Consider the following 14,102-nt stretch of genomic DNA (forward strand, 5'->3'; position numbering starts at 1 on the left):
GGACTGTTGTGGAAAATCCGTTTTCAGTGCTTATCCAGAATGAACCCCAAGCCATGAGAAAAGTAGAACACTTGTGAGGGATGGACAGATTCCTGCTGAAGCTCCAGGACCAGGAAAGCTACAGAGGGCTGGGACCTACAGGCTGTCTGTGTTGTGGAAGGCCAAACCCAGAACTGGGAAATGGAAGCTCATCTCTTGTCCCCAGTTCCTACAGGACTTGGTCAGATGGTTTTTCTAGAAGAAATGAGGCAGAGTCCCTGGGAGGACTCCACTTAGTCCAGTCTAACTTACTGAGCAAGGTGTTAGGCTGAAACACCTCCTCTTCCAGAAATGCAATGAACCAGGATCAGACCACTCTATTGATGGGACTCTCCACTCCTCCTTTCCCTCAGAGCCAGCTGTCTGAGCCCTTGCTCCACAGGCACATTGGATTTCTCATGGCAAGCAGGAGGTCCACAGCAGGGGCCCCACGCAGTTGGGACGTCTGGGCACCAGGCCAGAGCCTCTCCCTGACCCCACACACACCAGACACAGCTTGCTTCTTTATTTGCTGACCCACAGCTGGTGGCTGGGGTGAGGGAACAGAGGATAAACCCAGAAAGCCTGCTGGAAGGCAGACAGCCCTGTGACACACTCATCCCCTCAGAGTGTGGTGCTGATTCCCTCAGTGGGAGCGATGGTATTCCAGAGGTGTGCAGGAACACTGCATTATCTGAACCACAAGGAATCCAGCTCAAAGGACTCTGCTCGTGTTCCTTTATGCTCCTGTACTTTCCTGCACATAAGGAGCATGGGGATACCTAATCCCAAAACTCCCCTCTACCACCTACCCCACCTTGAAACAGCTCCCAGTGCAATGAAATGTTCCTGCTTCAGGCTTCCAAAAACAACCATAAACACTGGGGATAATTAAAAAGTGAACATCATGAAAAATACACTGGCAAGCTGCAAAGCTGGAAAGCCAGGTAGCTTAAAGAAGTGCCAGATATTCAACTGGTCTCCAAGACTAGCAGATGTTTTTCAACCTAATGTTGCAAAAACTGACTAACTCAGATGTGTTTCCTAAATCAGAACCAGAGATGAGAATGTGTGCTGTGTATTGGGACCATATCAAGTACTTTTCCAGCACTGTTAAGATCTGTTATTTAAAAAAAAAAAAGAAAGAAAAAAAAAAAGGAAAAATGAGGGGGTTGGGTGTTGATAGAAAAAAATAGGCCTGGATAAAGGATTCTGGATGCTTACCTAAATCACATAAGAAAAGGAAAATTCCTTCCCCAAACTGAAAAGACTCGGATACAATTAAGAGGGAGATACCATCAGCCCATTTCCAAGTCTGGTATTAAGCTATTCAACAAGAGAACTGCAGAATACAGTGGCTGCAGCTGATACAGCCTCAATGATATTTAGGCAGTTATTTTATTTTCTTTTTTTTACTCAACTATCTGAAAAGAAACCATTCAGCAGCTCACTTTTGAAAGCCAGCCTCCCTCACTCAGTACAAGGCAATCTGCTATAGCTCTGCAATTAAAAACTCATCATCCCAATGCCACTTGGTGTTGGTTTGTTGTTCCACCAGCAGCTCCTTTACAGCCAGAGAGTGCACAGCTGAGGATCCTCTCTGCTGCTTTTCCACACCTTTGAGGAGATTTACAGGGATTTGCTCATGTTTTTCTCGCTCAAAGAGAGATTATGTGGCATGATTAAGAGATATTCTAGGAAAAAAACTACCAGCTTCCATAAGACATTCCCTTTGTTTGATATAACACCCATCAGTTATTAATGGGATGGCTTTAAGCTGTTGCTTAGCCTTAGTACTGCCATATTTAACAACAAATTCTCTCCCCTCTCTGTAGTGGCAGCCTTTGTCCAGCAATTTCTGGATGAATTATTCTAAACCAATATATAATTTTTTTATACATACACATACACACACATATATATGTATATATACAGGCTGCCTTTCCATGTATAAAGTAATAGGAGAGTTATGAGCAGATAAGGGGAGTTACAGCTTTTGCTGTTTCACGGGAGGTGGGAGTGCAAGAACTTTCTGGCTCACTGAATCCACAGCCTGGTGATGTACTGCAAAACCCTTACAGAAACTGATTTTCTACTCCTTATAAAAACAAACAAACAAACAAACCACAAATAGGAAAATAATAATATGCAACATTATAAATAGGGATTTACTACACTGCAGATTAAAATATAAAATGTGCCTCTTAGGAAAAGTGTTCTCACTGTCTCAGAAGCTGCTCCCTGAGATGTTTAATTCTGAGTGGATCCTTCCTTCCCACATTTGTGATGCTGAAAAACCTAGGGAAAAAAACCTGCTCCGCCTTTCAGGTGGGTGACAGCAGGAAGGACACAGAGGAACCACAAAGGAAAGCTCTGCTCAGACCTTGCTGTGGAATGGACAGGCTGCATACATATGCCTGAAACCCACACCAGCCACAGCACCCATTCCAGTTGTTTGTCTATTGCTTTGTGGATGTCAAAGCAGAAGATGAACCTGCAGCAACCAGCTCAACCTGCCCAAAACCTCCAACCTTCCCACCAGGCAGCTCCAAATGTTTTGTTGTGAAGAGAACCAGTGCTGCCTATGGAGGGCTCCTTTCTCCTTTGCTGACAGACTCCCCTCCAGACCCAAGGGAAGAACCTGAGACCAGTGGGTGACCCAACTGTCACCTTCCATGACCCTGCTAGGGCTGTAACAGAGCCAACAGCCAAAGCTAGAGGACAGCCTGTGCTCTCCTCCACCCAGGCCAGCTCCCAGAGCACACAGCTCTTGGGGATTCACTTACTGGACATTCCATGGGGACACCTGTTGTGTCCCACAGATCGATTTGGTTACAGAAACCAACTATCTGCCCCTGTGTTGTACCAACCAAAGTCTGCAAGCACCCAGACAGAGAGCAGGATTAATGTTATACTTCCATCTGCTCTGAAACATGAGCTGCCCATCAGCAACAACCTGAAGATGCCTCTGAGCTCCTAAATCCCACCTTGCCCTTGGAAAAATGCAAGCTATGAGAAGAACAAGAGAAGCCATGACAAGCCAATTCCCTCAAAGCACAAGTCACACCCACAGCAGCATTTTAAACTTGCCCCTTTTCCTGCACGGCTGAATGCAAGGAACATTATCAGGTCGCATCAGGAGACATCTAAGAGGTAACAACACCAATATAAAAGCACTGACTGGGTTTGCACCAAGGTAACAAACTTTAAAAAGTATTAAAACAGACTGTTTATTACAGCATATGATGTGTTATATTAATTTACACAATGATATATATATATAAAACAGCCATTGATGATGTACAGTAAATTGGACATCAACAGGAATATTAAAACTACTGATACTCATGCACGTGACATGCATATGGGTTTTTTTTTTCTTTTTCAAAAGCAGTTTTACACAATATAATGAAGTTACTAAGCCTTGGTCAGCTGCTCCAGCTGCAGTTTACTCTGGACACCACCGCCATCCGCAGTGGGACTCCCAGGAGATCAGAGTAGAATGCACTCCATGGAAGGCGACTTAACCTCGGAGACAGATTGAACAAGAGCCCTTTCCTGGTGGGGGAAGGCTGGGGGAGGACAGGAGTGAGTTGCAAGAAGAGAATCAACAAGAAAAGAAAAAAAAACAGACCAGAGTACCAGAAGGAAAAAGTTCAAGATGTGGCAACAGCAGCAGCAGAAAGGGACAAGCAAAAACATTAAGAAACACCCTCACTCCCTCCCCTTTATTCCCTAAAAACTTATGACCTTAAGCTGTCGATATCCTGTATAAAACCCAGAACTGGAAAAACTAGGCAAAGAAGATCCATTCCCAGAAACATTTTAGCCTTTTCTCAAAGCCTTCTGACACCATGCGCTGGAGGCTGTTCACCACTGAAATGGCAGTGTTGTGTTGTTGGTTTTTTTTAAACAAGTGTAACGGTCTTTTATTTCCACATAAAAGGCACTAGTATCCACCCAAGTTCTGAAGACAAGTGACATAATTTACCTTAAGTTTTAAATATTTGTATTAAAAAAAAAAAAAAATCTGTGGAAATATGTACAAAAAAAAGCACCTTGCTTCCAAAAGCAGAAGCAGATACATTCCACCAAGTCACCTCACTAGACGGTCGTCATGAGCTTCAGGGAGCCTGACCGAAAGCGGAGGATCTTCTTCTTGAGGTTATGGGAGGCTTTGATTTTGACAAAGGCCTTGGCCGCATTTTCATGCAGCTCCGGCGCCGTGACTGTTTGAATGGGGAGCGTCTGGACAAACTGGGACCAAATCAGGCCCCCGCTCTCATCAGAGTCACTGGTGGTCGTGCTCTCCCCTACAAACTCCACCTCGCTCAGGCTTGACTCGCTGTCTCCAAAGCAGTTCGTGGTGTAGTTGCTCTGCTCGTCCTCGCTCGTGTCCACCACGGTGGAGTGGAACAAGGACTCGCACTCGGCCGAGTACTCCGAGTCGCTGGCCACGTAGGCGTAGGGGCTGACATAGGGCAGGGGCACCTGTGAGTAGACCCCCACGCCCTCCCGCCGGTTCCTTCTCGCCCTCCGCAGGGCCTCCTCGTAGGAGATCTCCGCCGAGGACTTCCAGCGGCGGTAGTCGGCACGCTTGTGTTTGGGCTTGGCCACCACAACCTCCCGGCCGTGCCCGTGGGAGCGGAGGGCGGATCTGTGCAGGCCGGCCTGCCGGCCCGGGAGGCTCGGCTCCAGCGGCAGGCCGCTGCCTCTCTTCCCCCGCGACGAGGGCTTTTTCAGTTTCTTATTTGTATCCAACTCCTCAGGAAAGCGGCACTTCTTGCCGACCAGTTTGGCTTTCTCCCTCAAGGTCTGTGAGCTGTTTTCCACCCCGTTGGCAAGGTGGGACCTGTGTTTCAACGCAGAGCTTTTCAAAATCTTGACATTCCGGGTGCCTTTGTGAAGCTTCATGCTTTGCTGCTGGGCCGGGATGTACTGGGCGTTCACCAGCAGCCCATCATCCAAGCTCTGTGAGGAAGAGCCCTCGCTTTTGAAATCCAGCGCAGGCCTCTCCTCGACAGCAGGTGACGAGGAGCGAGCGGCCTGCAAGCTGCTCTTCAACAGGATCTTTTTGGGAGGCTGGCTGACCCTGCTCTCTGGCTGCAGCACCACCGGCTTCCCTGGGGTCTCTTTGGGAGATGCAGCAAAGAGCTGGCTGTTCTCCCTGGGGACGTCCCCGGCCGTGGCCGCGGTGTTGCGGCCCAGCTCCGGCGGTGCCGGTTTGACGCCCCGTGGCAGGTGCTTGCTCTGGAGTTCTGTTGTTGTTCCGGGTGGGAAAGCTGCTGGCAAAGGGGCCTTCCTACTCTCCAGCTGCTCCCCAGACGGCTCCCTTGGCTTCTGCTTTAACGGGGAGGGAGCCGTGTGGTCCGGAGCGGGAGCCCCACCAGGAGGCAAACACACCGGCTTGGAGCTCTTCAGGTTCACTACGTTGCCGTGGGCCACCATTGCTGCTGGCTGCCGGACACACATGCTCCCATGCCTCAAGATCCCTTTGGTGGCATCGGCGTTGAGACTCGTCCGGGGTTTGTTAGTCCTTACTGCGTGAGTCTTTTTCTGAACCAGGCTTAAGATATAGCTGTCTATCCTCTTGCTGGTGGAAGGGCACGGAGCCGGCCAGGAGCTCTGCGGGGGGAAGGCGTTGGCAGATTGTCCCGAGTCCGTTTCGGATGGGGTGCAAACGTCGCTGATATCGCAAGCGAGCCTCTCCTCTTCTCGCTGGGGGTTCTCAGTCACGGGGAGGAGGAACATGGGGCTCTGCACAGCCACGGCGTGGAGCGGGCTGGGGTAGCGGTAGATGTCGTTCCCATTTTTAGACACCAGATCACACTGGTACTTGGGATGTACATCTGCAACGACATCGAGGGAATTTGAGTGCGGTGTGGATAAAGAGCGACAGACAGAGCCTGCAGTCTGGTCCTCATGCTGGCCTTCCTTATTATAGTCCATCCAGCCTATGAGATCTGAAAGGCATTTTAGGAGAGTTTAGAGAGCCTGCCAGGGACAGCTGTGCTACGTTTTTAATGTGCTGCCAAGGACGCCGGTCCATCTAGGCACACAATGCAAAGCTTTAACTACAGCAGCAGCAATTTTGCAACCAGGGATGCTGTTCAAGCAATACAAAAAGCAGCACTATCCTTCTGTGGGTCTCCCTGTCACTGCATCTATGTGGGATTTACCCCACTAGGACAACATGGTTAAAACAATAAAAATCCCAGCCCTAATGAGAACATGTGCATTGGTTTCAAACCTGTGCCCAGGTTGTTAAGATCTTCCTATCTTCCTTTCAAGCCACCCAGAAGTCTGCAAGGGTCTCTTATTTGTTATACAGTCACCTGTGAAACTCTCTGCAGGCCTCAGCACATATGAATTTTAAATCCAAAGAGAAACATAAAAAATACAGACAAGAGAACAATTAATTCTTGTAGCTTACTAACAAATTTTACTTCCGGATTCTTTCAAGCATGTCTCAGGTTAGGAAAAAAAAATCCAGACTTAATTTTATTGTTGTTTTTGTTATTGTTACTACTATTATTATGATAATATTTATAGCAATGCTAATAGTAATAACAGATGCTCCTTTTGAGTGATAAAGGGTTAAGGAATGGGAAACAGGTTCATGTTTTCACACAAGTACAAGGAGTGCAGGTCAATCCAGCTGACATCCTAGCCTTGGCTCTGCAAAGAGAGTTCTGCCAGAGAAATCCAGTGCGTTTCACGATGCATGAGTCAGATTTAATGGCTAAGGTTACTAGAGAGGTAAGCAACCTTAAGAGCTGGGCTTCCACCCAAGCACCTAAGATTACTATTATTTTTTAAGCTTAAGTTGCCCTTGTCTTCTTGGGCAGGGGTACAATCTAAATGATCCTCTGCCAGTCCTGTTTTCTGCCCTTGGGCTGGAAACTTCAGCCAGGGTACTCTGATTGGAATGCTCAGTGCTCATCACTTATCTAAGGCTTATTTCAAAGAGGTCTCATGGGCATTGATGAAATTTGCTGATAGAGATGATGTTTCTGTGTGAGCAGGAGAGGAAGAAGAGGGAAGTTAAGACCATAAACTTCCTCCAGATCACTTCTCAGTTTTCCTACATTTCCTAAATTCTATGTTGGCTTCAAGGAATGTTGACAAAAAGATATTTTTGAAATTTGTCAGTTTGTGAAATTTCATCTGTGAAAGTGAGACTGCATGAATCATAAGAGGTATAGGTTTCTGTGGTGTATACAGAAAAAACAGCAATGCAATCAGCTGGAATTCCTTGTGTGTTTTTTTTTTCTTCTTGTTTTAATGTATGGCCCATGAAGATCACATATACCTTACAACAGGGAGCATTAAATTACCTCGAGCTGCTCACAGGAAAACTTAGAGGACTTGTCAGCATCTCAGAATGAATGTATTCCAGGCTGCATTTTCCCAGTTCAGAAACAGAAGAGCATGAATTATTCTGTCCTTGATTCACAACAAATCACTATAAGTTAACCTTAAAGAGCAGAATGCAAAGTGGAAATACTGTGGTTGGCATCATCCTCCCCAATCAAGAATGAGCTAAAGCTTTTGAAAATGTCTGCAGTCAGTAACACTGGATCACAACAGCCCTATTGAAGAGTCTCTTCTGGAGAACAGAGGAGGCCTACCTATTGAACCATCCCAAAAATCTAGGCTTGCATCTTCAGACTGGTGTCCAAGGAAAGTTCACAGCTCTCTGCCAAAGAGGCAAAATGTACCCTGGCATGTTCATGAAGTCTATCTGTCTGTACCAAATAAATGCAGGAGACACTTCACCATGCGCACTCAGGGTTAAGGTGAGCAATCAGAATTGACAAAATTACTCCAAAAACATGTGCCCTGACCCCCTAAAACCTGTAGCCAGCTCCTTACTCTGTGACTGTAATGCTGACATGGCTAAGAGCTATCATTAATTATTGCTATTCACTAAAAATGCTTTTCTAAAGAAAGAGAAATCAGCTGACTGATGTGTTTCTGTGTACAGGTACCACTGCCCTCTGCTGGGTAGAGCAGCTGCCAGATCTTCACAAGCCATTTTTATGTGTTTAGAGTGACATATTCATGTGCAAAGCTGGACCAGTGGAGGGCAAACAGTCCTGCCTCATGACGCATGTACGTGAGAGGCACTGGGATCTTTTCAGAGCATAATATGGCACATGAAAGGAAGAAGGGTTAATCCAACCCAGGTACTCCTGAGGCAGTATTTCCAAAGCCAAAGCCACCTCCTGGAGTATGATGTATTCGACCTGCTTTTACTATACCTGCAGATTTAGGGCGTCCATCTGAGATATTCAGTGTTGCCTCCAAAGGGCTGCAAAAGCAAGTGCTAGAATGGCAACTGGATAAACACTCACTGAAGACAGAGTTAGATGAATTGGAAAGCGATCCAGAAGCTCCATCACTCAGCTCATAAAACCCTATAAAAATAAGAGTTTGGATTTATATTAGTTATGTCTACACAAAGTTACTATTTGTGTCCCTAGAAAGGCAGTCAAGCTGGTGTTTGAGTTGGCTTACTCTAACACAAGTAGTTATGGGACTTCATTCAGTCACCCCAAAACCAGCCAACAATTTAGTAATATCCTTATTGCCGTGAATTTACTTTGTTTAAAAGTAAAGCACTTAAAACAGCAGAACTTATCTTAGCATGTGGATTTTTTTTAAACTTTACAAGGGTTGGGGTTCTAACCCTTTCAGGGATTTTCAGATTTTAGCAACAAGGATCCAGGCTGTGTTTGGCAGCTCACCCATTTAATAGAGTGTTATACTTCCAAGACAGACTCTCCAACTATTACTTAACTATAAAAGTGTTGGGCCCAATGCTATCCATTACTTTCCTCAAAGTTCTGGAGATAAACATTATATTTGTGGATTACAAGAAAGAAGAAAATGGTAAATAATGTGCAGATGCAGCAAATTTAATTTCCTGGTAAACTGGGACTACTCAAGGAAAAATGACATACCACAACCAAAATTTAAATAGTTCATTTAGGAGTAAGGAACGCAGAGCATGCCTACAGAATGGGGATGCATCCTGGAAAACAATAATCCTGGAAAGGGCTTAGTCAGCGTCGAAAAGCAGCTCAATCAAGCTTAATGATATGGCAAAAAAAAAAAAAAGCTAATGAGATTGTTGGATGTACAAAGAGGCTAATGAATAGCAGCAGGGAAATGACTTCAGCAGTCTACACGGCCCTGGTAAGAAACACTGGAACGGTGAGCCCAGTCCTTGAATCCAGCATGCTTAAAAGAAAGCTAAAAAATTGGAAAGAGGCCACCAAGCTATTTAGGAGCTTGGAAAAATGCCTTAAAATGAATGACTTCAAGAACTTGACCTGTTTAGCTAATCAAATAAAAGCCAGGAATTATAATGTATAGCACCTCCAAGAGGAGGAAAAGCTGGCTATTAGAAAAGACCTTTCTTTAGGGGAGAAAAGGATATAAAAATATCAGTGCTGGAACAAGTCAGATTCAGACTAGAAATTAGCAATGGCTTTAACAATTGCTGGTTAGAGGATTCTCCACTGTTTAGTGTGTTCAGAACAAGTCTAGAGGCCTCTAGGAAAGGTTCCCCATAGTTAAATACCACTTACTGGCTTCAACACAGTTAGAATGAGATGAAATTCAATATATGGAGGATTGAATTGTTTGATTCCATCCTCCTTTCTAGCTGTATGACCACTTTTGATATTTTCCTACTGATGGTGGTGCTTCTTTTCACCATTTTTTCTTCAGCCTCCTCCCTAATATACAGGACAATTAGAACTTCTCGAACTAATGTGAGGATGGCCTTGAAAAAACAAATGCCCCAAACACTAAAAATCGAATTAAGCTTGAAGCACTCCTCTGAAAGAAGCAAACAGCAGCCTTTCCAGCGGTCAGTGAACTCTGTTAGTAGGGATTAATTATCAGAGTGTGAACGAGATGTAGACATTTACTGCTGCAGTACTGAAAACTGCAGCACTAAAATCTACAGGCAGTTGAATTCCAGGTGCCAAGGGAGGCTGGATTTTGCTGAGCACTGCCCTTACCTGAACTTGGACGACTGTCTGTCTCCAGGTGTTCATCTGTCGTTTTCTCCACGTCCAGGCGGAGATCACTTATTTGCTTATCCAGCTCTTGCAGCTGATTTAATAACCCAGCATCCCTCCTCCTCAAGCAGTTCTGCAAAAGAAGAGGACAAAGAACATCAGCTCCTTCAGCAAGGCAGATGTGAAGGGGTCCCAAGGACCAACAGACTTCTCCATCTAAGCCTTGTGAAACACTTCATCTGTATTCTTTTATATAAAAACCAAACAAAGCCCTGACATTTCAGATGGATGCTCTGGATAAATACTTCAGTGAAAAATTCTGCAGGTGCTTCATCCCAGCCTGTTCCAGCCAGTTCTGCATGAGGAGCATGCTGCACAGCTCAGGAAGACCAGCGGGCTGTGCTGACCACAGCTGGAAGAACAAAGCTGGACTGTGTGATACAGCCCAAGCAGACCTGTGCACATGGAACGGGCAAGGACGGCCGTGCCAGCCTAGCAGGGCACGTTCCCCACCACACTGGTGTTACTCAAAGATCACATCTGCTCACACAATGGCACCAAACAGCCCTGCCAACAAGTGCCTGTGGTGTGGGAACCGCCTTGTTCTGCTGCACATTGTGAGCTTAGAGTCCACCATCCAGAGAGCAAGATTCCCAGGGCTGGGATCACAGCCCTTTTATTAGTTTTGCAATGCAGCAGGAAGGAAGAGTAATTCTTCCTCTTCTCCCATTATAATTGTATGAAATTGCTGTGAGACGAATTTTAAGGCTATTTATGAAGGTAATTTGATGGCATAAAATAAGCAATAAGAAATTATTTTGCAAGGCACTCATTAACCCACGGTCAACACAATCAGTTTCCCCCTGTGTATTATAATGTTGCTTATCCATCATCTGTTCAGCTTCATACCCTTTAATTGCTCTGGCTTTGGGGAGAGGGGAGGAGGCAGGAGAAAGGTTCATCTACTTTTGTTTCTTCAAGTGCATCATTTGACTGGCACCCAGGGGTGCTCTGACACATTCATTGCAATGAGTTTTGATGCTCATAGCTGGACTAGTTCTGAACCCATTAAATCCAGGATAATCTTTTCCATGGGGTGGATCAGTCATAGAATCATAGATTCATAGAAGGGTTTGGGTTGGAAGGAACCCTAAAGATCACCTCGTTCCAACCTCCTTGCCATGGGCAGGGACCCCTTCCACTAAACCAGTTGCTCAGATCCCTGTCCAGCCTGGCCTTGGGCAAAGGGAGAGCAAATGCTAAAAGCACTGGTTGAAGATGTGCTGGCATTTAAGGCCATCCTTTGGAGAACCAGAGGGGTGATCCCAAGCCTTCTCCCCCATTCCTGGGGGAGCCAGGGCTGGCTGGCAGCCAGGCTGGAGGAGGTGATGGGTTCAAGGGATGACTTCGCTGCGCCACCTACTGCCACCAGCGCCCCCTCCCCCAGTCAGCACCGCATCTGGTTCCAATCTGCAATGTCAAGTGCACAAATTAAAGTGCTACCACAAATCCCCGACTTTTTTTTTTTTTTTTTTTTTGAGTAATGATTCCGTGGTCCTTCACTACGGCTCTCGGCTGCCAGCCAGCCCCTTCTCAGCAGAAAAAAAGAATTTATTTTTGTCTTTTTAAAAGGGAAATAACCCTAACGTAACTAAACCAAAAGGGTAATAAGAAGAAGAAGAAAAAAAAAAAAAGGAGGAAAAACGGGGGGTGGGGAAAAGAAAAAATCAGGGAAATAAATCACGCAATCCAACTTCTCCCTGGGTGAAAGCAAATGCTGAGCCGCGCACAAAGAGCGCCAGGCACAGCTGTACGCTATTTTCATTGAAAAATGATCTGCCGCTTCATGCCGCCCTCCATCTCTTCCCACACCAGCTCCAAAGCGCGTCCTCCAACAAAAGCATCCCTTCTTCACGGGCCCGATCCCGCCGGTGCCCGAGCTGCCTCCTCTCGGGGCTGGACCCGGGAGCTGGCTCCCAACTTCCATTCATGGCAGCGGCGGCGCCTCTCTTGCCATGAATGGAAGTGGGACCGCCGTCCTGGCTCCGGGACCCGAAGGGAACCGTGCGGCCAGCGGCACAAGGCGGGCACGACCCGTCCGCCTCCGAGCTGTCACCGGCCCGCCGCCTCACCTGCGCGCCGTGCCGGCTGACAGCGGGCCGGGGGTGCCGCCCGCGGGGGTTCCCGGCTCCCTCCTCGCCCCTCCGCGGGCAGGACCCGCGGCTCACACCGGCACGGGGGCACCGAGCGGGCGCGCATCCCCGGCGCTCCCCGCCCGCATCCCCGGCGCTCCCTGCCCGCATCCCCGGCGCTCCCTGCCCGCATCCCCGGCGCTCCCCGCCCGCATCCCCGGCGCTCCCCGCCCGCATCCCCGGCGCTCCCTGCCCGCATCCCCGGCGCTCCCCGCCCGCATCCCGCGGCGCCCCCCGCCCCGCTCACCAGCTGCCTCCGCAGGAGGAGGATGTTCTCCTCCAGGAACTTCTCCTCCAGGCTGCGCGGCGGTGGCCCCTCTCCCGGCGGCTCCCCGCGGCCGCCCTGCGCCCCGGGCCCCGCTCCCGCCGGCCGCCGCAGCAGGAGGCTCTTCACCAGCAGCTCCTGCCGCTGCCGCAGGTACTCCAGCTCGCCCAGCCCGGCCAGCGTGGCCTCCAGCCGCTCCCGGGTGCGCTGCCGCTCCGCCTCCGCTTCGCCCTTCTCCCGCCAGCGCGCATCGGGCGCCCCCGCGGGTCCCCCCGCCGCCTGCCCCGGCCCCGCCGCCGCCGCGGCGCTCGCCACGGGGCTCGCCTTCATCGCCGGGGAGGGGGCGGCCGCCGCTGCCAGCCCTGCCCGCGGGGGCACCGCGCCGAGCCCCGCGCTGCTGCCGCCGCCGCCGCCGGTCGCGAATGGTCCGCGGGGCGCCCGGCTGCCTCCCCGGCTGCCGCCGCCCCGCGCCCGCCCACCGCCCGCCTCCATCCCTCCTCCATCCCTCCTCCATCCCTCCTTCCCGCCCGCCTTCCTCCCCGCCCGGCCGCGGATCCACGCCCGTGGTCGTTTCGCTTCTCATCATCTTCCTCCCTCTCCTCCGCCTCTCACCTCCGTCGTTCGCTCGCCGCGGGGTGCGGGAAGGTGGAGGATGCGGGAGTGCAAACCGCTGACCTTCCCAAAAACTCCGTCCGTGACCTCTGGAGCCCTGCGCGGCGTAGTCGCGGACCATCACAGAGTGATGACAGAATTGTGATTATAGAGTCGCAGAGTGGTTTGAGTTGGGATATTAAAAACCACCTCGTTCCAACCTCCCCGTGCCATGGGCACGGACACCCCCACTAGACCTGGCTGCTCCAAGCTCTGTCCAGTCTGGTCTGGAACACTGCCAGGGATGGAGCATCCACAGTTTCTCTGGGCAACCTGTGCCTCACACCCTCACAGGGAAGAATTTCTTCCTAATTCCTAATCTAAACCTGCCCTGTGTCAGTTTAAAGCCAAACGCTGCTTATACAGACCAGCACGTCCAAACCAGGAGCAAAAATTATGCATCTGGGGGAAAAAAAAATAAAAATCCAGGCATGAAGAGGTGAGGGTGTAAAGAGCAGGAAAAGCGGAAAGCAGAGGAGAACATGGAAGTCCTTGCATTGGGGTGCTGACCAGGGCATGGGCAGTGGGATCGGAGCACTGGTGAGCAGTTGCTTCAAAGCCTGTGTGAGTAAACCAGTCCAAAAAAGCCATAATGAACTGAACTTTGCAGCAGCACGCAGACTAATTGCAGCAAAGGATCTGCAATTAGGTTTTCAATGGGCATGTGGTGGAAAGAGGCGGAGAGTGGAATGCAGATGCTGAAGGGAAAAAAAGGAAAATGTTAGTTTCAAAATAGAGCAAAAATTGAGCTGCAGGCATGTACTAAGGGGAAAAAATGGAAGAGGAAGAAACAGGCATTGAGGGAGTCCTCTACAATATGGGGTTTGCTTGGGAAGATGTGAGCCCACTGTACAGCAGCTCTCATGGACATTATGAAGATAATGAAATGCTCTTTCTCACCATCCCTCAAAAGATTATGAGTGTTTGTGGTACTAGAAGGTC

The 14,102-nt window shown here is 48.8% G+C and overlaps 1 protein-coding gene across 4 annotated transcripts; it reads right to left on the reverse strand.

Annotated features, from left to right (window-relative positions):
- Positions 1-3,229: 3,229 nt before the first annotated feature.
- Positions 3,230-13,016, reverse strand: DACT1 (dishevelled binding antagonist of beta catenin 1). Of its 4 annotated transcripts, none has more exons than XM_064422996.1 (4): positions 12,492-13,016; positions 10,053-10,185; positions 8,376-8,438; positions 3,230-5,867 (listed from the first exon to the last, which is right to left on the reverse strand). In XM_064422996.1, the coding sequence occupies exons 1-4, from the start codon at positions 12,999-13,001 to the stop codon at positions 4,123-4,125; spliced, it is 2,451 nt and encodes an 816-aa protein (XP_064279066.1). In that variant the 5' UTR covers positions 13,002-13,016; the 3' UTR covers positions 3,230-4,122. The 4 variants fall into 4 exon arrangements, with proteins under 4 accessions (XP_064279066.1, XP_064279064.1, XP_064279065.1 ...); XM_064422994.1 differs by having other exon boundaries at positions 3,230-5,981; XM_064422995.1 differs by having other exon boundaries at positions 8,283-8,438.
- Positions 13,017-14,102: the final 1,086 nt, after the last annotated feature.

This window comes from Passer domesticus, chromosome 6, assembly GCF_036417665.1.
Source record: "Passer domesticus isolate bPasDom1 chromosome 6, bPasDom1.hap1, whole genome shotgun sequence".
Taxonomy (NCBI): domain Eukaryota; kingdom Metazoa; phylum Chordata; class Aves; order Passeriformes; family Passeridae; genus Passer; species Passer domesticus.

Coding starts and splice junctions, on each gene's coding strand:
- DACT1 (XM_064422993.1), bottom strand. CDS start 13,001: ATGGAGGCGGGCGGTGGGCGGGCGCGGGGCGGCGGCAGCCGGGGAGGC. Junction 10,186..12,491: donor TCCTCCTGCGGAGGCAGCTG/GTGAGCGGGGCG, acceptor CTTCTTTTGCAG/AACTGCTTGAGGAGGAGGGA. Junction 8,439..10,052: donor AGACAGTCGTCCAAGTTCAG/GTAAGGGCAGTG, acceptor TTATTTTTATAG/GGTTTTATGAGCTGAGTGAT.